This window comes from Aquarana catesbeiana, linkage group LG05 (genome assembly GCF_042186555.1).
Source record: "Aquarana catesbeiana isolate 2022-GZ linkage group LG05, ASM4218655v1, whole genome shotgun sequence".
Lineage (NCBI taxonomy): Eukaryota > Metazoa > Chordata > Amphibia > Anura > Ranidae > Aquarana > Aquarana catesbeiana.
This window is the reverse complement of record NC_133328.1, coordinates 22,088,146-22,113,776: the sequence shown is the minus strand read 5'-3', so window position 1 is coordinate 22,113,776 and position 25,631 is coordinate 22,088,146. Positions and strand designations below refer to the sequence as shown.

General features: G+C 44.6%; 1 protein-coding gene across 1 annotated transcript; it reads right to left on the bottom strand.

Moving 5' to 3' along the window:
* Nucleotides 1–5,347: 5,347 nt before the first annotated feature.
* On the bottom strand, nt 5,348–25,122 carry SOSTDC1 (sclerostin domain containing 1). Its single transcript, XM_073629518.1, has 2 exons — nt 24,779–25,122; nt 5,348–8,686 (listed from the first exon to the last, which is right to left on the bottom strand). The coding sequence occupies exons 1-2, from the start codon at nt 24,978–24,980 to the stop codon at nt 8,259–8,261; spliced, it is 630 nt and encodes a 209-aa protein (XP_073485619.1). The 5' UTR covers nt 24,981–25,122; the 3' UTR covers nt 5,348–8,258.
* Nucleotides 25,123–25,631: the final 509 nt, after the last annotated feature.

Sequence of the window (25,631 nt, the reverse complement as noted above, 5' to 3'; positions counted from 1 at the left end):
CCTGAATTCTGCCTCAGTGTGAAAGGGGTCTAAGTACGGCCATAGATGGTTCGAATCTCGCTTGGTTCAGCAGGAACCGGCCGAGATTCGAACCGTGTGTGGGCAGGCTGAATGTACCAAGTTAATCGATCAATCAATCAGCTTGGGTACAACCAGCCTGCCGGATTTTACCTGCGATCATCACTAGCAGCTGTTATAACCACTAGCAATAATTACTGTCTTCTCCAGGAGAATACAATGTCTCGGCAGAAGGGATTAGGGAGAATTTCTTTCCTATAACCTGCAGTTGCAGGAAGGAAATTTTCACCATCTATGGCTTGCCCAAGAGCTAATGCCTTTCTGGTAGGAATGGGGTTGCTTTTGTCTGGTTAGGGGCTGAGAGGTGCAAGAAGCTCCTGGTGATGTGCCCCTAGTGGCAGCTGATGGTAATTTTTTTTTTTGGGGGGGGGGGGGGCGGCGAACAGTAACCCCCCCCCCCCCCCCCTTTCCATTCAGTCGGGTGGGTCTGGTGGTCAGCACTTCTCCAGGGCTTCAATGGCGGCTTCATCATCTCGGCGGAGGCAGCGGGAGCCGCGGCTTTCCCTTCCCCTGCTCTCCACAGGCATTGCGGCAGGTTCCGTTTCCTCCCCCCCTCCTCGGCGGCCAGTTGGGACTCTTCACTTTTCGGTAAATCGGAAAACGGATCTCAGATCTGCCTCTGATTGGCTGGATTGAGGATCCGTGTTTCAATAGCGAATATTCACCTGGGAGGGCTCCTGGCGCAGCCTATTATGAAGCCTATTAGTGCCTATGGCTCTAATCAGGTGCTTCACAAAAAAAAAAAAAAAACCCTCCGCTGTAATTCACTCCTGGCGTCTTGAAAGGGGCCGGATGCATGAATAGGGGGTGGCGGTGTCATGTCAAAATAGCAGCCCTGGATAGAGCATGGGGGTGGCGGCCGTAGATAGAAGGGGCGGCGCTCCGGCGCCCCTAATGGATGGGCCGCCACTGCCCCTGGGAGTGGTGTTCCGGGGTGTCCAAAAAAAAAAAAAACTTTGGGCAGAGGTACACCATTGAGTTTTTCGCTGGCACTTGGTCATGTCACTTTATGTTTTTCTTGTACACACCTCCTGAGCAGGCCTTTTGGCCAGCTTGGGTCAATTTTTATACCGGAATTTTTTTAAATTGCTGTGTGTACACATGGTACTTTTTCATTTCCACCATTCATCATGGGAACTTGCACTGCATATGGGGCTTGTCTTTTATTTCTACGCACAGATAGAGGGTATAGGTTATAGGGGGCCCACCCTGATGTCTGCAGAAGGATCTGTTAGCTTGCTCCTTTTCCTAACCCAAGGGGTCTCTCTCCAGGGGAGCCCCCCCCTCACCATGTTCTTAGAGGACCCCACATAATGTGCCTTGCCCCTATCAGGAGTCTTGTCTTACACCCTTGGGGGGGGTTCAGGGTTTGTAGTCCTTCCTCCTTGGACATTGGACTATTACTGTACCCTAGTGCATGTTTTTTATTTTGTTTTTTGTGTGCTGTTTCATGGTGCACTGTTTGTTCACAGAGTTTTCCGAAATAAAAAGTAAAAGAAAAACTTGTTTTAGGTGCCTCCCCCAGGACTGCTCTTAGAAACCACAAAGCCCCATGCATCCAACCTGAAAGGTCCCCCCTCCCCCAAAATAAACACAGTTTACTATGCTTCAGTTATGAATGGACACAGGAGTGATCAGTACCCATCACTCATTGTGGTCATTCAGGAACGGAAGGGGCTGGTAAACGTGACATATTTACCGGACCCTTCTCCACTGTCCATTCGGACTGGATTGTATCCTTGCAGGTGCCGATGGGAAGGAGAGGTAAACATATGGTGCACAGGGAGGGTGATCGTGCAGCAGTGGGGGTGGGGGGCAAATACTGGAACTGACCCCCTGTATGGCTCTCTCTGCAGCAGCTGAAAACCGGTGGGAGGGAGAGGAGAAGAATCCAGCTTACAGCTGCTGCAGAAAATGCCATACAGGGAATTGGTTCCAATAATTGCCCCCCCCCCACCATGCTGATCGCCCTCCCTGTCCACATCCGATTCACCTAGCTACCTGGGCCCCCTGCTGGTGTAGGCCCCGTACCAGAGGACAAGTGGTGCCCCCTTATCCACGGCCCTGGCCTCCCCTGCATCATTTTCTCCTCTATAAGAGCCCTTTCACACTGGGGCGGGGGCGGCGTCGGCGGTAAAACGCCGCTATTTTTAGCGGCGTTTTACCGTCGGTATGCGGCCGCTAGCGGGGTGGTTTTACCCCCCGCTAGCGGCCGAGAAAGGGTTAAATACCACCGCAAAGCGCCTCTGCAGAGGCGCTTTGCCGGCGGTATAGCCGCGCCGTCCCATTGATTTCAATGAGCAGGAGCGGTAAAGGAGCGGTATACACACCGCTCCGAAGATGCGGCTGGCAGGACTTTTTTTACCGTCCTGCCAGCGCATCGCTCCAGTGTGAAAGCCCTCGGGGCTTTCACACTGGATACAAAGCAGCGGCACTTTCGGGTCGGTTTGCAGGCGCTATTATTAGCGCAATAGCGCCTGCAAACCGCACCAGTGTGAAAGGGCTCTAAGGGGGAAGAGATACATTGTTTCTTTTTTGTCCTTGCTAGAGGAAAAGTCCCTTGATAAAAAGATAAAGTTTCTAGAACAGGGCTTAATCCGGGTCAGTATTAGTTTCAGTGTTAGCTTTAGCCCCAGTTCACACTAAAACGCGATCCAATGCGCATTTCCCACACCACATTCATAACGCACTGCCCTTGCGATTCGCAGCAGGTGTCAGCGACACCCCCAAACGCAAGCCATCAACGCGCTGGGTTTGCCTGCACCTGATCACATGGTACAAAACGACTACGCATTCCTGTTGCAGTGCATTTTCAAAAATAGTGCATGCGCTACATTGGTGCGATTTGGGCCCATTCAGCCCTGGTTCACACTAGAGAACGGTACGGGAAACATTCAAAATGAACGGCCTCAAATTGCATCGCACCGAATCGCATGTGAATTGCACAGAAATGCCTGTGTGTTCCTGTGCGATTCATAGGCAATTCATACTGAGAATCTAGCCTAAAGATTAGTGTCAGTATTAGAGTCAGTGTGTTTTAGGTAGGATTTAAAAAAAGATTTTACATTTAATTTTATATGTAGCGGTGTATTTTCAAAATATTTGCAGAGTTTTTCATCTTGTGAAACTGCATGTACATTCAATCAAAGGGGACAAACTTGAATGTTATTATGTCTTTTTTCTCTCCAAGTCGAAAGTTCTTTATTTATTGAGAACGCGGTGAATCAGGAAAATAGCTTCACTAGATAGAGCTGATGGTCAGAGGAACTAAATAATGATTTACTATAATTGTCAGCTTCATCTAGTGGCTAAATGTGGTATTTTCCTGATTCACTCCATGAAGAATGTTCAACTTGGAGAGGAAATAGCCTAATAACATTCGTTTGTAGGTATAATTTCTCCTGACCTTCATCATGAAGAGGTTTTGCACTACATTATATATTTCTGGTTCCCTTTAAGACTATCATTAGCCTAGAACAGGGGTCTCCAAACTTTCTAAACAAAGGGCCAGTTTACTGTCCTTCAGACTTTAGGAGGGCCAGACTAGGGCCAGTGGGAGTAGAAAGGTCCCGACATCAGTGGGACTAAATAATGCCTCATTGTATACCTTCACTGGTGTCATCCGGAGGAATTGTACACCTTCGTTGGTGTCATTGGGAGGAATTGGGGACAGCTCTTGGAGGCCTTTGGATCGCTGAACTTTTTTTAAACTTCTGGTTATATAGGACACTTTTTTCCCAATTCTACTTTGTAGCAGTAAATATACTAATATCATGTATGTAGACGTTTGCACATTGTGATATGTTAGAAATCTGAGTGTTTTGATATATCTTTTTAGAAGAAACCCCCCCCTGAAGAAGACCACGACTATATGGGTCAAAACGCGTTGGGATATCAATGTGGATGGCATTCTGTAATGTAATGTTTTTATCCATTGTGTGACTATCGCTGTGTATGATGAAATATGTCCTCCAATATGTAACCAGAGCTCATATTTTAAACAAATTAATGAATTTGAATTTAAGTTTGATAAAATAAAAAGGTTTTTATAAAAAACACTATTTTTGACTAAATTACTTTGTTGCTAAAAAAAAAAAAAAAAAAAACATTGAGGGAAGAATCCCATATTGGGAGGAATTCTACAACGTCATTGGTTTCATTGGGAGGAATTGTACACCTTCGTTGGTGTCATTGGGAGGAATTGTACACCTTCATTGGTGTCATTGGCAGGAATTGTACACTTTTGTTGGTGTCATTGGGAGGAATTCTACACCTTCATTGGGAGAAATTGTACCCCTTTCATTCGGTGTCATTGGGAATAATTGTACACATTCATTGGTGTCATTGGGAGGAATTGAATACCTTCGTTGGTGTCATTGGGAGGAATTGTACACCTTCATTGGTGATATTGGGAAGAATTGTGCACCTTCATTGGTGTCATTGGCAGGAATTGTACACTTTTGTTGGTGTCATTGGGAGGAATTTTACACCTTCATTGGGAGAAATTGTACCCCTTTCATTCGGTGTCATTGGGAGGAATTGTACACCTTCATTGGTGTCATTGGGAGGAATTGTACACCTTCATTGGTGTCATTGGGAGGAATTGAATACCTTCGTTGGTGTCTTTAGGAGGAATTCTACACTTTCATTGGTTTTATTGGGAGAAATTGTACACCTTCATTGGTGTCATTGGGAATAATTGTTCACCTTCATTGGTGTCATTGGGAAGAATTGTACACCATCATTGGTGTCATTGGGAGGAATTGTACACCTTCATTGGGAGGAATTGTACACCTTCATTGGTGTCATTGGGAGGAATTGTACACCTCATTGGTGTCATTGGGAATAATTGTACACCTTCATTGGTGTCATTGGGAGGAATTGTACACTTTTGTTCATGTCATTGGGAGGAATTCTACATCTTCACTGGTTTCATTGGGAGAAATTGTACCCCTTTCATTCAGTGTCATTGGGAATAATTGTTCACCTTCATTGGTGTCATTGGGAGGAATTGTACACCTTCATCGGTGTCATGGGAGGAATTGTACAATTTAATTGGTGTCAGTGGGAGGAATTGTACACCTTCGTTGGTGTCAGTGGGAGGAATTGTGCCCCATTGTTGGTATCTGTGTACAAAATAGTGCCCCAAGGGCCAGATAAAGGCAAGCAAAGGGCCACATCTAGCCCCTGGGCTGCAGTTTGGAGACCACTGGCCTAGAAGATAACCACACACACATTTAAATTAAGAAATGAGGAAGCAGATTCGCCATTCTGATTGCACAATATAAATTTTTATTAAACACTGAACACATGTTCTGTACTAATAATAATATCACAATAAAAATATACCACAAATACTACATAATTATTTTACATTATCTACAAGAGGCGGAGCGCAATCTAATTACAAGCGGTAAGAAAATACTTTGATACATATTTAAAAAAAATTGCTGTAAGTCATATATAATGTTCTGTACACTTTGAAAATACACATTTGAACGCTCTTGGACCACTCCAGGGTCCGGAGCACACAGGCCGCCTTGATTATCCAGCCTGCCGCAAGAGACGGTGCATAATTATTCTGAAAAATAAATATCTTTAATTATATTTTCATTTATAACTGCTCAACATTTTATATTGGGGAAAAAAAAAAATCAACTGAAACTTTTTTTTAAAGGGAATGTTTAAAAGGGAACAGCATGGGGGACAATGCGACTCTTCTATAAAAGTGCTTTGTTAGATTAAGAGCAATTCATTCACTTTTGCCCCTCCTTAAAGGGGTTGGCTTCTTTACAATAAGAAAGGGTTGCTGATTTTATTGCATGGAGCGTCCCTTCCTTCTATAGTTCATGAGGCTGGATACCTGTGTGAGAACCATTGAATGGAAGCTGCCATTTTCAGACAACATTCGCTGTAAAGTTTAATCTTCACTACTCGGCAGTGTTTGTTCATTTTGCTTATTAAATTATGAGAAGCTTTTTTCACTCTAAATATCCAACCATGTGCAAGGGAAATAAAAAAAAAAAAACAGGGTTGTTGCTCGCTCATGATTGGATGATTGACATGAACACAGCTTTGCCTTATCTACTAAGCTAAGTAAACACAAAGTCCAATAAATAGTGAAGCAGAGAAGATGAGAATGACAGTGATGATACCTTTAAAAATAAGTCGGCAATAACAGTTGTCATACTTCTAGCCTGACACTGACGGGTCCACCTTAAAAAATTGACAATGAGTTAATTCAGGAATATTGAATATATATATATGTGTGTGTGGCTTTTTTTTCAGCGGGAACGTGGGGGAACGCAGTATGTATATAATGACAAGGAGCGCTGGAGGGTCTATTGCTGCTGGCTGCTTGGGGATCTATTGCTGCTGGGGGTCAATTGTTGATAGGAGAGATCTACTGTTGAGGGAGGGGTCTATTGTTGCTGGATACTGGGAGGTATTGTTGCTAGGGTGGATCTATTGAAGCCGGGGGGGGGGGGGGCTATTGTTCTTGGGGGATCTATAGTTGCTTGGAGTTATCTATTGTTGCTAGAGAGATCAGTTGTTGCTGAGGAGGTCTATTGTTGCTCGGAGGGATTTATTTTTTCTGGGGGGGGGGACTCTATTGTTGCTGGCTGGGCTGGGACAAAGAGTGGGCAGGAGGGGTGGCTGCCCTGGGCACGGTGGGGACTTGGGGTATTTTGCTAGAAGGGGTGAATTAAAGGGGGGGGTTGTGTTAGGAAAGGGGATTGGGGGGGGAGGGGATTTGTGCTAGTAGGGGTGATTGGAGGATTTGCGCTAGTAGGGGAACTTTTGAGCAGGATTTGTGTTAGGAGAGGGGATTGGGGGGGGGTTTGTGCTGGGAGAGGGGAATTTGGAAAGGGGGAGAGGATTTATACTCAGAGGGAAAATTTGAGAGGTAGAGAATTTGTGCTAGGAGGGGAGATTGATTATATATATATATATATATATATATATATATATATATCAATGTATGTATACTGTTGCCTTTAGAAAAAAACAATAGCTGCTCTCGGGCTTCTTTGGATTACTGCACATCATTGCACTTTGCACCGTATCAAATTAAATTAAATTAAGCCCCAAAGAGAACAATGCCCTTATTAAAAGGGAAAAAAAGGAATAAGTTAGTTGCCAACTTGCTTAAGAAAATGCTAGTTCCCTGGCTGTCATGTTGATCCTTCTTCTTCATGACCTAGGCTTCTACCGCTTTCAGAATGGGGTATGCAATGGCATTATATGTATTTGCTTTATGACAGGTTCCCTTTAATAAGGCAAGGTACAATTGACAAAATGCAGGTACCCTCAGTAACCAATCAGCAGTCATCTTCTGTTCTGACTGCTCTGAACCAATGAAAGATTTTGCCATTTAAGGCAAGGTGACGGGATCACCTGACATGACATGCATGCCCACCAGCCACAGGTACTCTCCAAAGCTCCATTTATCTGTAATGCCCACGGAAATACCCAGTACTTTCAGGTATGGGGGGGGGGGGGGAGACATGATGTAACCTTGCCTCCTTTTTTCCCTGTGCTCGGGCAGTTGTCAGGCCGAAACATGTAGGGGATGGGAGAAGGTCCATTCAATTTAGGGCTTCCAACAGGCAAACGGAGAGGTGAGGAACATGGAAGATAGTATCAGGGTGATCTGTCAAGTGAACCTGCCACTTTGCCCAAAATCTGATTGATTGCTATGGGGTTGATTTACTAAAAGCGTGTAAAATCTGGTGTAGCTCTTCATAGAAACCAATCAGCTTCCGTGTTTTTTTTTTTGTCACAGCTTAATTGAACAAGCTGAAGTTAGAAGCTGATTGGCTACCATGCACAGCTGCACCAGATTTTGCACTCTCCAGTTTTAGTAAATCAATGTACCACTGCACTTAGAACATCACCCTTATGTTGCATTGATAAATAAGACCATTTGACTTCTTAAAATCTGATTGAAGCGCATTTGACACAGTTATCAGCTTTAGCCATAAAGCTTTGGCAGTTTTTTTTCCCCCCAATTTGTTAAAAATAAAATCTCAGTCCTTCAAAAAAGAAATTAGAGTATATAAAAATCTGTATATCAGTAACGTAGCTTTAACGGTCAGAGAGTGACCCGAGAGTTCCATTGGAGAAAATTATCCAATTCAGTCTAGTGGGACGGAGGCCCAGTCTATGGTGGCCCAAGTCTAGCTTGAGATGAGCCTGCTGATTTTGCTCAGTCTTTTTTTGTCCCGGCTGTGGTGGCCGTGATGGTGGGGGTGGATGGGTTTGACGTTGCCTTCGTAGTTGTGGCTGGACTCGTTGTGCTGCCTGGTGTATCTTTTGCACTTGCAGGAAGTAACTACTGTCACTTTGTAGGTTCTGCTGGTGCCATCGGCGCACTGCAGCTGTATGCGTTGGGTCCGGGTCTTGTCGTTGACACAACGCCATTCCTGGGTGCTCCTGCGGCTCCAGTATTTGAGACCGTAGCCACCTCCGATCCAGTTGGGTAAAATGGGAAGAGGAAGGCACTCTCCGGCGCAAACAAGTTCCTTTAATGGCCTCAAACTAGTGCACTGACCATCCGATATATACTTGGTGGACCTTAGTTCCCGGCACCCAACTTGATTATGGTCTACAAAAAGAAAAAATAAACGAATATTAATAAATACTTATATGTATATTTTGCTATCAATAATAAGCGTATTATGCTTTTCGTAAATCTGAAGACAAAAATCTGCAAAAAATCTAATATGTGTATGGGGCTTTAACCTTCTTCTGTCTCTAAGGCTGGGTTCACACACTCACATTCGGGCTGAAATTGGACCTGAAACGGTGAACCAGCACACACCGGACCCCTGCTGTGTGACAGATCCGGCCTTAAGCTGGATACACACTGTACAATTTTCTTTCGATTTTTCAAAACCATATAATATGAGGTCAAACCTAAACACTTTCAATATGTATGCAATCAGGCAGGCCCTTGCACTACATAGTTGAAGGTAAATCTAAAGGAAATCTAACAAAAGCTTTATCATGTGTATCCAGCTTAAGGGACTCTATTCCTGGATCTGCACACCTGCTGTGACCATTATGAGTGGTTCCTGCTACCCACGTTGATTTTTATTTTGTAGAGAATGTAACAAGAGGAGCTAGAACCCACAAAGGTGAGCGGGAACACCCAAAATCCCAGATGGACAGGAGCAGAGTCAGGAATTATGGCAGGATGCTCTTGCTGAATCCTGGTACCCCAGACATATAAAAATTCAGGGGCTCACCTAACCCATCATGCTCCATCAATAACTAAGATATAATTTTCCTGGTGCTGACATGGCAGCATACATGTGGTAGTATGCTGCCATGGATTGGCACCAGGAAAGGAAAATTACGGTAAGTATTTGATACAATTTTCGTTTTTGGGTGGGCTAACTCTTGAAGTGATCATTTCACCTAAACGCTTGTCAATGCTACATCTTTAATCAGTACCGTCTCACCGATCTTGGGCCCCTTATATAAAAATATTTTTTTCTTAAATAAATTCTTCAAACAGTCGTTTCTGTGAACCCAAGACAAGGCCAAGTGTGCCTGTTCAGTGTCTAAACATGTACCCTTACCTAAATTTTCCAGTGTATGGAAGATTTTAAGACGGAATGTTTATGGTTAGCTTAGGCTCCAGTGCCAAGAGTTACAGGCTATGTTTTGCATGCTGGACTACTTACTGCTAAGACAACCATAAATGATTGAAGTGGGATGTGGCCTTCAAAGGCCCACCACCTAAATTGATCATTGGCCTTCTTTTCGGTAGAGGAGCTTGATTACTGGAGCAGCCACTGTAAGGGGGGCATCCTAACCACATAAGGGGAAATGTCCCAATCACCCCTGATAAATGTATTTTAGCAGGTATTCCCTGAGACCTAGACAATTTTTTAGTGTTTCCCTTGGCGTGAAAAGGTTGAGAAAGGCTGTTCTAGAGTAATGCTAGCTCAAGAATGGATAAGTTCGGGACGTAAGTTTAGTTGACCTTGTCACACCTTTTACCAATCACTGTATTTTGCAATAGGTGGAATTATTATTGAAATGTATCTTGATCCAAAAATTATCATTTTGGATAAAGTGTGGAAGAGTCAAGACCGGATTTTTATTGCTCTTCATCCCTGCTGGGAAGATGCTCCCTCTCTATTTGTCCTGGTGACCATCGCTACCAGGACTGAAAGTCACTCGAAAAGGAAAATCTTCCAATGGGAACATTTGTTTCAATGACAATTGTCTACCTGTGACTATAAAAAAAAAAGGAGCCAGGCCATTTTACATGCTCACCCAGCGTCACGGTTAAGTCGGGACAGCTTCCATTAACTCCAAGCTTAGTCAGATCTTGGAGGTGATGACTTTAATTATGTTTACAGGCAACCTGAGAACCCTCACTAGATGACAAAACAAAAGAGGAACAGGCCGAGACGGAATTCCACAAGACCTTTATATAGTAATGAAAGTGATGACTGCTTCCTGCTCCCGCGGAAAGAGACGGCCGGCTGATGACAATGGGTCACGCCAAAACATCTCATCGCCACGTCCTGGAATCTTCGCTCTGATCTGGTGAGAGCGTGCTTTTTGTCTGGTTTCCACCTCACCTCCACAAATTTGTCACCCCCCTCGGGCTAGAGGATGCTGGGAAACTTTTCTCTTTTTTTTTATATTTTTTTACTTTTTATCTTGGGCCACAATTATATGTAATAAGGCCCCATTTTTCTCTCATGGACATCTCGAAATTAGTTCCCCAAGGAATACTAACGGCTTCAAAGACACTGCACGTTCTAGAACTCTATAAACATTAATTTTCTTCCCCAAGTGTGTTTTCCAAGTGCACCAGCTGCCTGCCTAATTTAGTTATGGGCCCCCTGTGGACCCCATAGTAGCTACCTTCTCTGCTGTAGCTATAGTAATGACCTCGTTTTTTACCTTATATAATCAATATACATGGAAACATAGAAGAGTGATGGTAGAGAAAGAGCAAGTCTGTTTTTTTTTCTTTTACATTTTTAGAGTATTTATTTATCGATTTTGCCATTTTTGTCTGAGTATAGAACAGGGGTCTCCAAACTTTCCTAACAAATTACCAGACCATGGGCAGTGGGAGTAGAAAATGCTCCAGTGTCAGTGGGAGTAAACCATGCCTGTGGTCAGTAGTAAGAAGAATAGTAGTACCCCATTGTTGGTGTCAGAGGGAGGAATAGTGCCCCATTGTTAGTGTCAGTGGGAGGAATAGCACCCTATCGTTGGTGTCAGTAGGAGAAATAGTGCCTCAGCATTGGTGTCAGTGGGAAGAATAGTGCCCCATCATTGGTGTCAGTGGGAGGAATAGTGCTCCATTGTTGGTGTCAGTGGGAGGAATAGTGCTCCATCATTGGTGTCAGTGGGAGGAATAGTGCCCCTACATTGGTGTCAGTGGGAGGAATAGTGCTCCATCATTGGTGTCAGTGGGAGGAATAGTGCCCCTACATTGGTGTCAGTGGGAGGAATAGTGCCCCATCGTTGGTGTCAGTGGGAGGAATAGTGCCCCATTGTTGGTGTCAGTGGGAGGAATAGTGCCCCATCATTGGTGTCAGTGGGAGGAATAGTGCCTCAGCATTGGTGTCAGTGGGAGGAATAGTGCCCCATCATTGGTGTCAGTGGGAGGAATAGTGCCCCTTCCTTGGTGTCAGTGGGAAGAATAGTGCCTCATCGTTGGTGTCAGTGGGAGGAGTGATGCTCCTTCGTTGGTGTCAGTGGGAGGAATAGTGCACAGTCCATATTCCCATTGCACACATTCCTGAAATGAGCTCGTAAGGTACTAATTGCTGTAATGACCTCCAGCTGGATACTGAAACATACACAATATAATGTAGATATTCGCCAGCACACCAAGGATTTTCAATTACGTCCAAACTGTTTTTTATTGAAGAAAAGGGAGAGAGAGAGCAGCAGTGAGCAGTGGGAGGGACCCAGCAGGCTCCACCCACTATAGGCTGCCAGCAGAGAACTAAAGGAGGGGGCGGAGACAAGACCAGTCACCCTGCACAAGGAGAGAGAGCAGCACTGAGCGGTGGGAGGGACCCAGCAGGCTCCACCCGCTATAGGCTGCCAGCAGAGAACTACAGGAGGGGGCGGAGACAAGACCAGTCACCCTGCACAAGGAGAGAGAGCAGCACTGAGCGGTGGGAGGGACCCAGCAGGCTCCACCCGCTATAGGCTGCCTGCAGAAAACTACAGGAGGGGGCGGGGACAAGACCAGTCACCCTGCACAAGGAGTGAGAGCAGCGGTGATTGGTCTTTATTACAGGAAGCTCCTGCACAGAGGGAAAGTCTCACACTGGATTACTGCACAGATCTGGAAGAAATGCACAAAGTACTCCAAGATTCAAGGAAGAATACACATGATGAATGGATTTAGACAATATTTGCTTATCCTGGAGTTCAGCTTTAACAATCGCAGCACGTCGGCTGCACCTTGAAATTTCACAATTGTCAGAGATCCGCGCACTGAACTGCCCCGGGGCTGCAGCCAGCCTGCCAAGCGTGACCCGGAATTCTCCCCTCCCGTCAGACACATCACCTTGGAGATCCGGTGAGGGGAGGGTGGCGATGCTTTCATTAATAACGGGGACGTGTTTGCTTGTGCCGGGGGCCCTGGAGACGCGTTCCACCAGGAAGTGAAAACAAAACGCTGGAACAGAAACAAAAGTATTTCGTGTCTGGATGATACTTTGCATTTGTCAAGAGCCAAAGACAGGTGAGGGCAGAAGGAGATCCGGTGATCACTCAGCCTGCTCATGGGGCGGAGGGGGGAGAGGTGTCATGGCCGCTCGGAATGGGCAGATTTCCCAACGTGGGGACAGGAATGTGTCACGTGACACCTACATTTTAGGCAACATAGGCATCATTAATAAATCGTTTTACTATATCAATATCTTTTATTGCTATCATTTCACATTATGGGTGTAAAATCCTCACTGTCACCCGGCATTCTGTCTGCATTTTTTTATTAAACCAGAAAGAAAACATTAATTATATTGCAGCTTATCAAGTCTTAGATGTGGTGGCTGCATTCGTTTTCTTTTTAGTCTTTCTTTCTTCTATTTTCATCTAGTGATCCGGCCAGTAAGCCTGCTGTTTTTCAAAAGCTCAGGCTCTCCAGAAGAATGTATTTGTTTGTTGCCCCCCCCCCCCCCCCCCAAAAAAAACAAACCCACCAGCCACCACTGTTCAGTAACCTATAAGCCTTCCTGAATCTAACAATATAGAGCAATGGTATCAATTTATTAAAAGCTCCACCACTTATTGATAAAACCCATCATTGAGCTCCTGTCCCGTGACTTTGTCTAGGCTTAGATGATGCCATCAGTCTGCTGCAGGCAGGTGGGAGCATTACCTCAGTCTCCCCTCCTCCAGTGATCAGACTGCAACATTGTAACTTTGTGGCCAGTTACAAGGTGAGAGGAAGCAGCAGGGGCTGATCTGTGTCAGACATTTGTGAGCACAGCCAAGGATTTGCATTACAATCCCTGTCCAGGAAGTAGATGGTGGTCCTGGATGATGCCTGAACAAAAATGGCACCATCCTTCTGGAGAGAATAGCAGATGAAGGCATTGTCAGGGGGAGTACTGTGATCTCTGTGAGAGGTAAAAAAATACCTGGAAGTGTTACATGGCACTTTTATTACAATCGCCATCAGGCCTTTTCACACGGGGCAGGTGTGGTCTCTCTGGGAGTTCAGCTAATCTTTCTATTGTGCGTTGTTGTATAGGACAGGACGTGGCAGTGTCACTAGGAGATCGGAAAATGCGTTCTTCTTGTATCGTTTTTAGTGAAGCCATTCAGCTATGTGGGGATGTAACATTAGACAGGAAGAATTGGGGAAGTGGAGGGGGGGAGGGTGTACAGTTACCTGTCATACACGGAATATATCACTGACAGGCGCACAAGGCGTTTGTCAGTTCGGGGCTGGAGGTCCTGCGGCGTTCCATGGCAGGAGAATATTAGGAAACAATCTGACCGATACAAAGTATCTGATTTTTTTGCCAATGCATGGAAATTATATTTACTTATGGTTCCTCCACGCCTTCACCTTCTGCCCCAATAACACCTTTAATTTCCACCCCAATAACACCTCCACCTTCCACCCCAAGAACACCTTCACCTTCCGACCCCAATCACACCTCCACCTTCCACTCCAATCCCACCTTCACCTTCCGACCCCAATCACACCTTCACCTTCTACCCTAATCACACCTTCACCTTCCACTTCAATCACAGCTTCACCTTCCGACCCCAATCACACCTCCACCTTCCTCCCCAATCACACCTCCACCTTCTACCCTAATCACACCTTCACCTTCCACTCCAATCACAGCTTCACCTTCTACCCTAATCACACCTCCACCTTCCGACCCCAATCACACCTCCACCTTCCGACCCCAATCGCACCTTCACCTTCTACCCTAATCACACCTCCACCTTCCGCCCCAATCACACCTCCACCTTCCTCCCCAATCACACCTTCACCTTCTACCCTAATCACACCTTCACCTTCCACTCCAATCACAGCTTCACCTTCTACCCTAATCACACCTCCACCTTCCGACCCCAATCACACCTCCACCTTCCGACCCCAATCGCACCTTCACCTTCTACCCTAATCACACCTCCACCTTCCAACCCCAATCACACCTTCACCTTCTACCCTAATCACACCTTCACCTTCCACTCCAATCACAGCTTCACCTTCTACCCTAATCACACCTCCACCTTCCGACCCCAATCGCACCTTCACCTTCTACCCTAATCACACCTCCACCTTCCGACCCCAATCGCACCTTCACCTTCTACCCTAATCACACCTGCACCTTCCAACCCCAATCACACCTCCACCTTCCTCCCCAATCACACCTTCACCTTCTACCCTAATCACACCTTCACCTTCCACTCCAATCACAGCTTCACCTTCCTCCCCAATCACACCTTCACCTTCTACCCTAATCACACCTTCACCTTCCACTCCAATCACAGCTTCACCTTCCGACCCCAATCACACCTCCACCTTCCGACCCCAATCGCACCTTCACCTTCTACCCTAATCACACCTCCACCTTCCAACCCCAATCACACCTCCACCTTCCTCCCCAATCACACCTTCACCTTCTACCCTAATCACACCTTCACCTTCCACTCCAATCACAGCTTCACCTTCTACCCTAATCACACCTCCACCTTCCGACCCCAATCGCACCTTCACCTTCTACCCTAATCACACCTCCACCTTCCGACCCCAATCGCACCTTCACCTTCTACCCTAATCACACCTGCACCTTCCAACCCCAATCACACCTCCACCTTCCTCCCCAATCACACCTTCACCTTCTACCCTAATCACACCTTCACCTTCCACTCCAATCACAGCTTCACCTTCCTCCCCAATCACACCTTCACCTTCTACCCTAATCACACCTTCACCTTCCACTCCAATCACAGCTTCACCTTCCGACCCCAATCACACCTCCACCTTCCGACCCCAATCACACCTCCACCTTCCGACCCCAATTAACTGACACATAATCACACACATTGGTTGGACTTGATGGACTTGTGTCTTTTTTCAACCTCACCTACTATGTAACTATGTAACACCTCCACCTGCCGACCCCAATGACACCTCCACCTTCTGACCCCAATCACACCTCCACCTTCCGACCCCAATCACACCTCCACCTTCCGACCCCAATCACACCTCCACCTTCCTCCCCAATCACACCTTCACCTTCTACCCTAATCACACCTTCACCTTCCACTCCAATCACACCTCCACCTTCCGACCCCAATCACACCTCCACCTTCCGACCCCAATCACACCTCCACCTTCCGACCCCAATCACACCTCCACCTTCCGACCCCAATCACACCTCCACCTTCCGACCCCAATCACACCTCCACCTTCCAACCTCAATCACACGTTCTACCCTAATCACACCTCCACCTTCCACCCAAATCACACCTTCACTTTCTACCCTAATCACACCTCCACCTTCCAACCCCAATCACATCTTCACCTTCCGACCCCAATCATGCCTTCACCTTCCGACCCCAATCACGCCTTCACCTTCCTCCCCAATCACGCCTCCACCTTCCGACCCCAATCACACCTTCACCTTTTACTCCCAATCACGCCTTCACCTTCCGCCCCAATCACGCCTTCACCTTACGCCCCAATCACGCCTTCACCTTCTGCCCCAATCACGCCTCCACCTTCCGCCCCAATCACGCCTCCACCTTCCGCCCCAATCACGCCTTTACCTTCCGCCGCAATCACATTTTCCCCTTCCGCCCCAATCACACCTTCCCCTTCTGCCCCAATCACATTTTCCCCTTCCGCCCCAATCACACCTTCCCCTTCTGCCCCAATCACACCTCATTTTTTCGCATGTGTACAAGATTCGCCAAAAAAATAAAATAAAAAATGTTGCATTCAACGGCACCTCAAACACAGCAAGCAGATACGCATTTTTCTGCATGGAAAAACGCTTGACAAACGCAAGGTTGAATTGCGCAAAGCTCACCGCCTAAAAAGTCACAGGAGCTACTTTGGCACATTTCTTGCGCATAGCTCATCGAAATGAATGTGCATAGCCCTAAAAGGCACGCAAAATCGCATATTCACAAAAGGCTCAGGTGTGATTGAGTTTCCATTCAAACTTATACCACTCCAAAGTGGCACAACTTTGACGCAACTTTGACGCAACATTGGATGGGTGCGACTTGGACGTGACTTGTTGTCCCTCTGCAAAGTCAGACCCACAGTGCCTTGAAAAAGTATTCATACCCTTTGAAGTTTTCCACATTTCATGTTACAACCAAAAATGTAAATGTATTTTTTTGGGATTTTATGTGATAGACCAACACAAAGGGGTTGATTTACTAAAGGCTACTAGACTGTGCACTTTGCACTCTGCAAGTGCAATTGCGCCAGAGCTTAGTAAATGAGGTAAGGCTTCACTTTGCAAAGAATGCCCAATCACATGCAAGGAAAATTAAAAAAGCAGCATTTTTGCTTGCACATGATTAGATGATGGAAGTCAGCAGAGCTTTTGCTCATTTACAAAGCTCTGAAGAACCTGCTCTTGCAGAGTGCAACTGCACTTTGCAAAGTGCACAGTCAATTTGCCTTTAGTAAATCAACCCCAAAGTGGCACATAATTGTGAAGTGGAAGGAAAATAATAAATGGTTTTCAAGATTTTTTTTACAAATAAATATGTGAAAAGTGTGTGGGGTACATTTGTATTCAGCCCCCCTGAGTCAATAGTTTGTAGAACCGCCTTTCACTGCTATTACAACTGCAAGTCTTTTTGGGGATGTCTCTACCAGCTTTGCACATCTAGAGAGGGACATTTTTACCCATTCTTCTTTGCAAAATAGCTCAAGCTCTGTCAGATTGGATGGGGAGCATCTGAACAGCAATTTTCAAGTCTTTCCACAGATTCTCAGTTGAATTTAGGTCTGGACTTTGACTCGGCCATACTAACACATGAATATGCTTTGATCTAAACCATTCCATTGTAGCACTGGCTGTATGTTTAGGGTCGTTGTCCTGCTGGAAGGTGAACCTCCTCCCCAGTCTCAAGTCTTTTATAGACTCTAACAGGTTTTCTTCTAAGATTGTCCTGTATTTGGCTCCATCCATCCTCCCATCAGCTCTGACCAGCTTCCCTGAAGAAAAAAATCCCCACATGATGCTGCCACCACCATGTTTCACAGTGGGGATGGTGTTTTCAGGGTAATGTGCAGTGTTAGTTTTCCGCCACATATAGCGTTTTGCTTTTAGGCCAAAAAGTTATATTTTGGTCTCATCTGACCAGAGCACCTTCTTCCACATGTTTGCTGTGTCCCCCACATGGCTTCTCGCAAACTGCAAATGGTACTTCTTATGACTTTCTTTCAACAATGTCTTTCTTCTTGTCACTCTTCCATAAAGGGCAGATTTGTGGAGAACACGACTAATAGTTGTCCTGTGGACAGATTCTCCCACCTGAGCTGTGGATCTCTGCAGCTCCTCCAGAGTTACCATGGGCCTCTTGGCTCTTCTCTGATGAATGCTCTCCTTGCCCGGCCGGTCAGTTTAGGTGGACGGCCATGTCTTGGTAGGTTTGCAGTTGTGTCATACTCTTTGCATTTTCGGATGATGGATTGAACAGAGCTCCGTGAGATATTCAAAGCTTGGGATATTTTTTTATAACCTAACCCTGCTTTACTCTTCTCCACAACTTAATCCCTGACCTGTCTGGTGTGTTCTTTGGCCTTCATGATGCCGTTTGTTCATTAAGGCTCTCTAACAAACCTCTGAGGGCTTCACAGAACAGTTGTATTTATACTGAGATTAAATTACACACAGGTGGACTCTATTTACTAATTAGGTGACTTCTGAAAGCAATTGGTTCCACTAGGTACTAGTTAGGGGTATCACAGTAAAGGGGGCTGAATACAAATGCACGCCACACTTTTCACATATTAATTTGTAAAAAAAAATTTAAACCATTTATCATTTTCCTTCTACTTCACAATTATGTGCCACTTTGTGTTGGTCTATCACATAAAATCCCACTAAAATACATTTACATTTTTGGTTGTAACATGACATAATGTGGAAAATTTCAAGGGGTATGCTTACTTTTTCAAAGCACTGTACTGTTGCATGTAAAACATACCGGTATGACTTTCATGCGACTATTTCAGGGTTAAAGTGGAGCTCCAGCCCCCCCACCAAAAAATAAGTCATGGAGTCACTATAAGCATGAAGAAAACATACTCAATGCAGATAGCGCCCCTAGTGGGAAGTGGACCCCGGACCCTGTGCTGCAAGGCAGACATTTTATATGTGCATGGACCTGCTGGGAAATGCACCCAGGTCCCGGCTCTGCAAGGCAGAACTTTGCCCCATGCAGCACGGCAGATGTTTCTAAATGTACATGGTCCTGGTAGGAGTTGGAGCCAGGACCCCGTCCTGCAAGGCAGACTTTTCATATGTGAGTGTCCCTGGTAGGAATTGGACCCAGGACCCCATGCTGCAGGGCAGATGGTTTTTTTAAAGCATGCATGGACTATGCACCATAGTTCTCTGCATCAAGCTGGTAAACAACGGGCATTTAGCAGAAAAATTCCAATATGATCACTAATCCTTTCTCAGGATGGACCTGTCTTTGTAATTTTCCCATAAAGATCCAAATGTCCAAATCTGTTGTAATCTCTCGTAAGAGACAAGAGATGCACGATCCACATATTATGCCAAGGTGACCTGTCATGGGAGAAAAATGGAAGCTGTCACTTCCTTACTTGAAAATGATAGTTGCCTGGCTGCTCAGTACTTTGAGTCACTGGCACAGGTTGAGAATGACAGCCAGGCCTCTAGCATTTACAGAATGAAATTCCCACCAGGACAGGTTAATTTTAACTCCATGTAAGCCTCCATGTAGGGCCATCTTAACACATGGGCACAACTGGGCCCTGCCCAGGGGCCCCCAGGTGCATGGGGTACCCCCAGGTGCATGGAGGCCCTATGATAATCTTGCATCTCATCATACTTGTCAACTGTCCTGGATTTGCCGGGACAGTCACGATTTTTACTAAGCTGTCCCGGGATAGCCGTGTCCCAGGCAGAGTCCCGGAATCTGAGCTGCGGGTAAAGCAGCAGCCTGTCACTGGACTAAATCTACAGTAGGAATGACATCTTCCCTCTCTACTTTCCTCCTGCAGTTTTTGTTGCTCTTCAAAGGCCTTGCAGGGGTTAAGGAAGAACCCCCAAGAAGGAACATCTTACTACTGCTGCTGCTTGTGTGTAATAGGAGAGAACTCCTTGCAGGGATCGGGCCCCAGTGAACTACTTTGCCCAGGGGCCCATGATGCTATTAAAAAGAGCCCTGTCTCCATGAAGAAAGTCCAGACGTGCCGCAATATACAGCAACAATATTGTTTTCCAGAAACAGCTCCACATTTTATTATCTCCTTGAGCTCCAGTCAGTGACTTTGCCTAGGCTCAGATGATGTCATCAGTCTGCTGCAGGCAAGAGGAAGCATTTTCTCAGTCTCCCTTCCCCCAGTGTTCCGACTCTGCCATCAGAAAGCATATGTGTAGGCGATCTCAGCTGTGGCCCTCAGCAGCACACATAATATTCAACATAGGACAGGAGATTACCAGAGACTTCAGGGGGGGGGTACTAAAGGGCCGCATGTGGCCCCTGGGGGCAGGTTGGGCACGAGGGCCTTACACTATAAGAAATCACATAGCTGACCTACATGTTACAGCAGTGGGCAATGCAAACTCCACCAAGCCCAGGCATTCTCAGTGGTTGGTAGTCATGCGTTACTGTGGAGGAGTTCCATGTAGTGCATGTCTAGAGCTATTCGTTTGAATTTATGTAACAGGCTAGCTGTCAGGTAATTGCCCTTTTTATGTATAATTACGGTAGAGTGCAGGGATTAGATTGCAAGCTCTTCTGCAGCAGAAACGAATGTCAGTGGTTCAATGTTTTCCGAATACAGCTGATCATACACAGACAAAATGCATAGAAAGACCCTAATTTTTTAAGTTTGATCGACTCTATTCCTCCACTTGACAAGTATCATTAATCTCGCATACCAGCCCTGTAAGACTTTTGGCACCAGCAGTCACATCTTACTTCTAGGCAGCGAGCCCATTCAGAAAAGACACGCACACCCTACCAACTATCCCCGTTCTCCAGGTTCTGAGGATCTGTCCCTGGCAATGCCCCTGAATTTCAAAATTGACCAGTTTTTCTATCAATCTCCCTTTTTCGGAAAGTGTACCATCTATGAACACTCTGAAATTTGTTGATGAGCCAAACGTTATCAGGATTATTTTAGAAAAAAAATTTCATATTTTTAAAATATAAATGTCCTAAAGCTCTATCAAGGCACAATGTTGATAAATACATGGTCTCGGTGGGCAAAACATTCCTGGGAATTTTAACAAAGTGTCATATTTATGAAACGTGTTTATAAACACCAAGGCTTGGTGACAAAACATTTCTGGGATTTCGACTAAAGTATTAAATTTTGGAAACACGGTGTCCTAAAGGACTACCAAGAGTGAGAGAGAGTCCAGAGACTGGCATCACAAATGGTGAAAGGTTTGAGGAATAAAACCATGGAATAGTAAAAGATCTGAAGGAAAAAACCTTGGAATGGTGAAAAGTCTGAAGGTAAAACCCTGAAATTGTGAAAAGTCTGAAGGATAAAACCCTGAAATTGTGAAAAGTCTGAAGGATAAAACCCTGAAATGGTGAAAGGTCTAAAGGATAAAACCCTGCCATGGGGAAAGGTCTAAATGATAAAACCCTGCCATGGTGAAAGGTCTGAGGGATAAAACATCAAGAGAAACCCGGAGGAGCTCAATATGTCCAGCCTCGAGGAAAAATAGAAACTTTACATATGTCTAGGGTGAGATTAAGGTTCAGGAGGGCATTATTTTTTTAATGTAAAACTAAGACCAAGAGCAGAGGAGCATGGCCTCAGACTAGCAGGAGGGAAGTTAAAAAGTTTGATTTACAGAAGGAGTAGTTGATACTTGGAACAGACTTCCAGCAGAGGTAGTGAGCCAGTGAATATAACATTTTGCGAATAAGCATAGGTCTATGCTGAAATATAGAGACTTCAAGGTCTACTAAGGCATTATGTTGATAAATGCCAGGCTTGAAGGCAAAACATCCTTGGGAATTCCACTAAAGTGTCACATTTTTGAAATACTGTGTCCTGAAAGTCTACTAAGAGTCCAGAGATCAGCACCAAAAATGTTACTCTAAGGGATTATCTATAACAGCCTTTCTCAACCTTTTCAACACAGAGGAACCCTTGAAATAACTTCCCGGACTCAGTGAACCCTTCTTAAATATGACTATATTTACAAGTCATGATACATTAGTGTGATGACCAGTGGGTAGAATGCTCCTTAAATTTGAGGTCATTAGGAAGAATCCCCCCTTAAAGATAGCTAAAAAAAAATCAATGGTGTCAGTGGGAACTTATCTGAGGGGTAGTGAGTCAACAATAAATGCAAACATTCTTAGAATAAACTGAAATATATTGTTCAAAATGTCTACCAAGGCACTTTGTTGCTAAATACACAGGTTTGGTGGCAAAAAGTCCCTGGGAATTTGACGAAAGTGCCATATTTTAGGAATAGTGTTCTGAAGGTCTACCAAGAGTCCACCAAAAATGGTGAAAGGTCTGAGAGATAAAACAGGAGAGGAGAAACTAGAAGAACATGGTATGTTTAACTTTAAGGAAAGAAGAGAAAGTGTGAAACCATTTAATACTTTGAGGGTGTGGATAAGGTTCAGGAGGACAGAATTTTCAGCATGAAGCTAAGGTCTACCAAGAGTCCAGAGACCTTTCACCAAAAAAACGAGAAAGGTCTGAACAATAAAACATATCGGGAGAAACTATAAATACTTAGTATGTTCATCTTCAATGAAAGAAGCAAAAGACTGACACATTTTAATACAATGAGGGTGTGGATAAGGTTCAGAAGGACAGAATTTTCAGTATGAAGCTAAGGTCTACTGAAACTGGCTACACAATATACAATTTTCCTTTAGATTTACCAAAACCATATAAGATGAGGTTAAACCTAGACACTTTCAAATTGTATGCAACCAGGCGGACCCTTGCACTACATAGCTGAAGGTATATCTAAAGGCAATGGGACAAAACAATTGTATAGTGTGTAGCCAGCTTAAGAGTCCAGAGGTTGGCACCAAGAATCATAAAAGGTTTGAGAGATAAAACATATCAGGAGAAACTGGAAGAACTTAGTATGTTCAGCTTTGAGGGAAGACGAGAGGGACTGAAACCTTTTAAAACATTGAGGGTGTGGATAAGGTTCAGGAGGACAGAATTTTCAGCATTAAGCTAAGGTCTACCAACTACCAAGAGTCCAGAGATTGGCACCAAAAAATGGTGAAAGGTCTTGGCGATAAAACATATCAGGAGAAACTGGAAGAACTTAGTATGTTCAGCTTTGAGGAAAGAAGAGAAAGACAAATCTTTTATTATATGGAGGATATGGATGAGATTCAGGAGGACAGAATTTTCATTATGAAGATAAGGTCTACCAAGAGTCCAGAGATCGGTACCAATATGGTGAAAGGTCTGAGAGACGTATCAGGAGAAACTAGTAAAGCTTGCTATATTCAGCTTCTCAAGGAAAGAAGAGAAAGACTGAAACCTTTTAATACATTGAGGGTGTGGAAAAGGTTCAGGAGGACAGGATTTTCAATATGAAGCCAAGATCAAGAACACAGATATGACCAGGAAAAAAGTTCACAAGGAAAGTATTATTGTACGAAAAGAGTAGTCAATGTTTGGAACAGACTTCCAGCAGAGGCAGTGGGCCAATCAACAGGAAGAGAATTTAAACATGCTTGAGATAAAGATAGGTCTATGTTTAAAATAATAGGTGAAAAAAAAAGAAAAAAGGAGACTATAAACAAATAAATAACCCCAATTTGTTAAATTCAAACAAAAATATATATAAAAAGAACAGACTTGATGGACCACTTGATCTTTTTCTGCCATCACTCATCTGTGGTTTTATATTTCTTTTATTTAATTAATGCTTCCTTGTTCACACCATATATTTTAGCAGATATCTGTGTGTTGAGGGTAGCTGCTGATAAAAATCAGCGTCACTTCAATTCAATTGTATTTATTTTTGACGTTTTGGATGCAGCGCTGTCTGTTTTCACTTTCATGTTTAGGTGTCCTTACACATCATTAGACAGCAGCATTCCCCGTTGCAAAAAAAATTATTGAGTATTTCCCCGGGTGCATATAATTACACATCTTTGTCACTTTAAGGGGTTGATTTACTAAAACCGGAGAGTGCAAAATCTGCTGCAGCTCTGCATAGAAACCAATCAGCTTCCAGGTTTTATTGTCAATGCTTAACTGAACAAGCTGAAGTTAAAAGCTGATTGGCTAACATGCACAGCTGCACCAGATTTTGCACTCTCGAGTTTTAGTAAATCAACCCCATTTAACTGAATTTATTTTTGTTTCTTGCTGTTGATTGGGTGTAGCTCTGCCTGTTTTCTTTTTTACATCAATAAAAATACACCAGCTTGGTGGCAATATATTCCTGGAAATTCAACTAAAAAAAAAGTTAATGAAACCCCCCCCCCCCCTAAAAAATAAATAAATAAATAAAAAATTAGTAGACTCGATGGACTACTCGGTCATTTACTGCAAATCACTTTTCTATGTTTTTATATTTTGTTACAAACCAGTTGAATGGCCATTGAAAAAAGCGAACAGCACTTTGCCAATCGGTGGCATCGCATAACCCCCAAAAAACCGCGTCACCAATCGGTGGCATCGCATAACCCTCGAAAACCGCGTCACGGAATATAATTAAAGGGGTTTTTAGTGCTAAAATGTACTAAGGTCCTACAAAAGCTGCAGAAGAAGCCACGATTGTGGTGAAACATGTAGAGGCGACCCTTCTTTTTGTATAGTGACCACTGAGCTTTATTGTGCTCTTTTTAATAGGAAATCGCTTCTCTCTTTTTTTAAATTATATTTGCTTAATAAAAAAAATGATGTACTTTTGTAATATCAATTTTTTCATTGATGGTCTGCACCTTCAAACTCCCAATTGGTAATATTCGAAGCAATTAAAGGGATACTCACTCGTTTTGTCCACGGGCGAGTTGAGCGGGTGTCTGCCCCCGTTGCGGGCTTGGTTGATGGAGCTGCTGTTGGCGGCGGTCAGCAGATGTTTATCCACATGGGGGTAGAGGATCTCCGTGCCGTCGTTCTTGAAGGACAAGCAGCTTTTAAAGAAGATGCAGGAGAGGTAGAAGAGGCAGCGTTGGAGGGGAGAGATGAGCATGGTTGCCTGGTGCCTGGATCTGAATGGTTTTCGCCTTCCTGCCTTTTTGGGATTGTGAACTTGCCTGGAGATGCCTGGGCTTTATATAGTCAGGGGGGGGCTTGGCATCCATTCAGGTGTCAACTTCAGCGGAGGGGAAGTGATGGTGGGAGGGCCATCGGCAGGCTTGCTGAGATTTGCTCGCAGCCAAAAAAGTGCACAGCGATGCTGTTCTTTTTACAATACAGGGGTGCAAGTTACACAGAGCAAGAAATAAATGGAAAAAAAAAAAAAAAAAATAGTCAGTGTGGCCCTGGGAGGTCTGACATGACAATGGCAGGAAGAAGGAGATCGATTTAGCCTCCGGTTCAGTGGCTTGCTTTGTTTGGGCTGCGCTGGCCAGCTCCTGCCGGTGCAATTATCAGGGACGTCCTTGAGCTATGTGGAGAGGCGAGCCTGAGACGCGGCACAATCAGCACAAAGCTGCAGCTCCCGATTAGTTATACGAGTACAGGAGGACTGTATTCATTTTTAGATTGTAAGCTCTAACGAGCAGGGCCCTCTGATTCCACTTGTACCAAATTGTAATGTAACTGTAATGTCTGCCTTTGTTTTGTTAAGCGCTGCACAAACTGTTGCTGCTATATAAATCCTGTATAATAATAATAATAA

What these genes read in the sequence shown, in the direction of transcription:
- SOSTDC1 (XM_073629518.1), bottom strand. Translation starts at nt 24,980, where the DNA reads ATGCTCATCTCTCCCCTCCAACGCTGCCTCTTCTACCTCTCCTGCATC. An exon ending in CTCGCCCGTGGACAAAACGA is followed by an intron (nt 8,687 to 24,778) that starts GTGAGTATCCCT and finishes TTCTTTTTGTAG; the next exon opens with ACCATAATCAAGTTGGGTGC.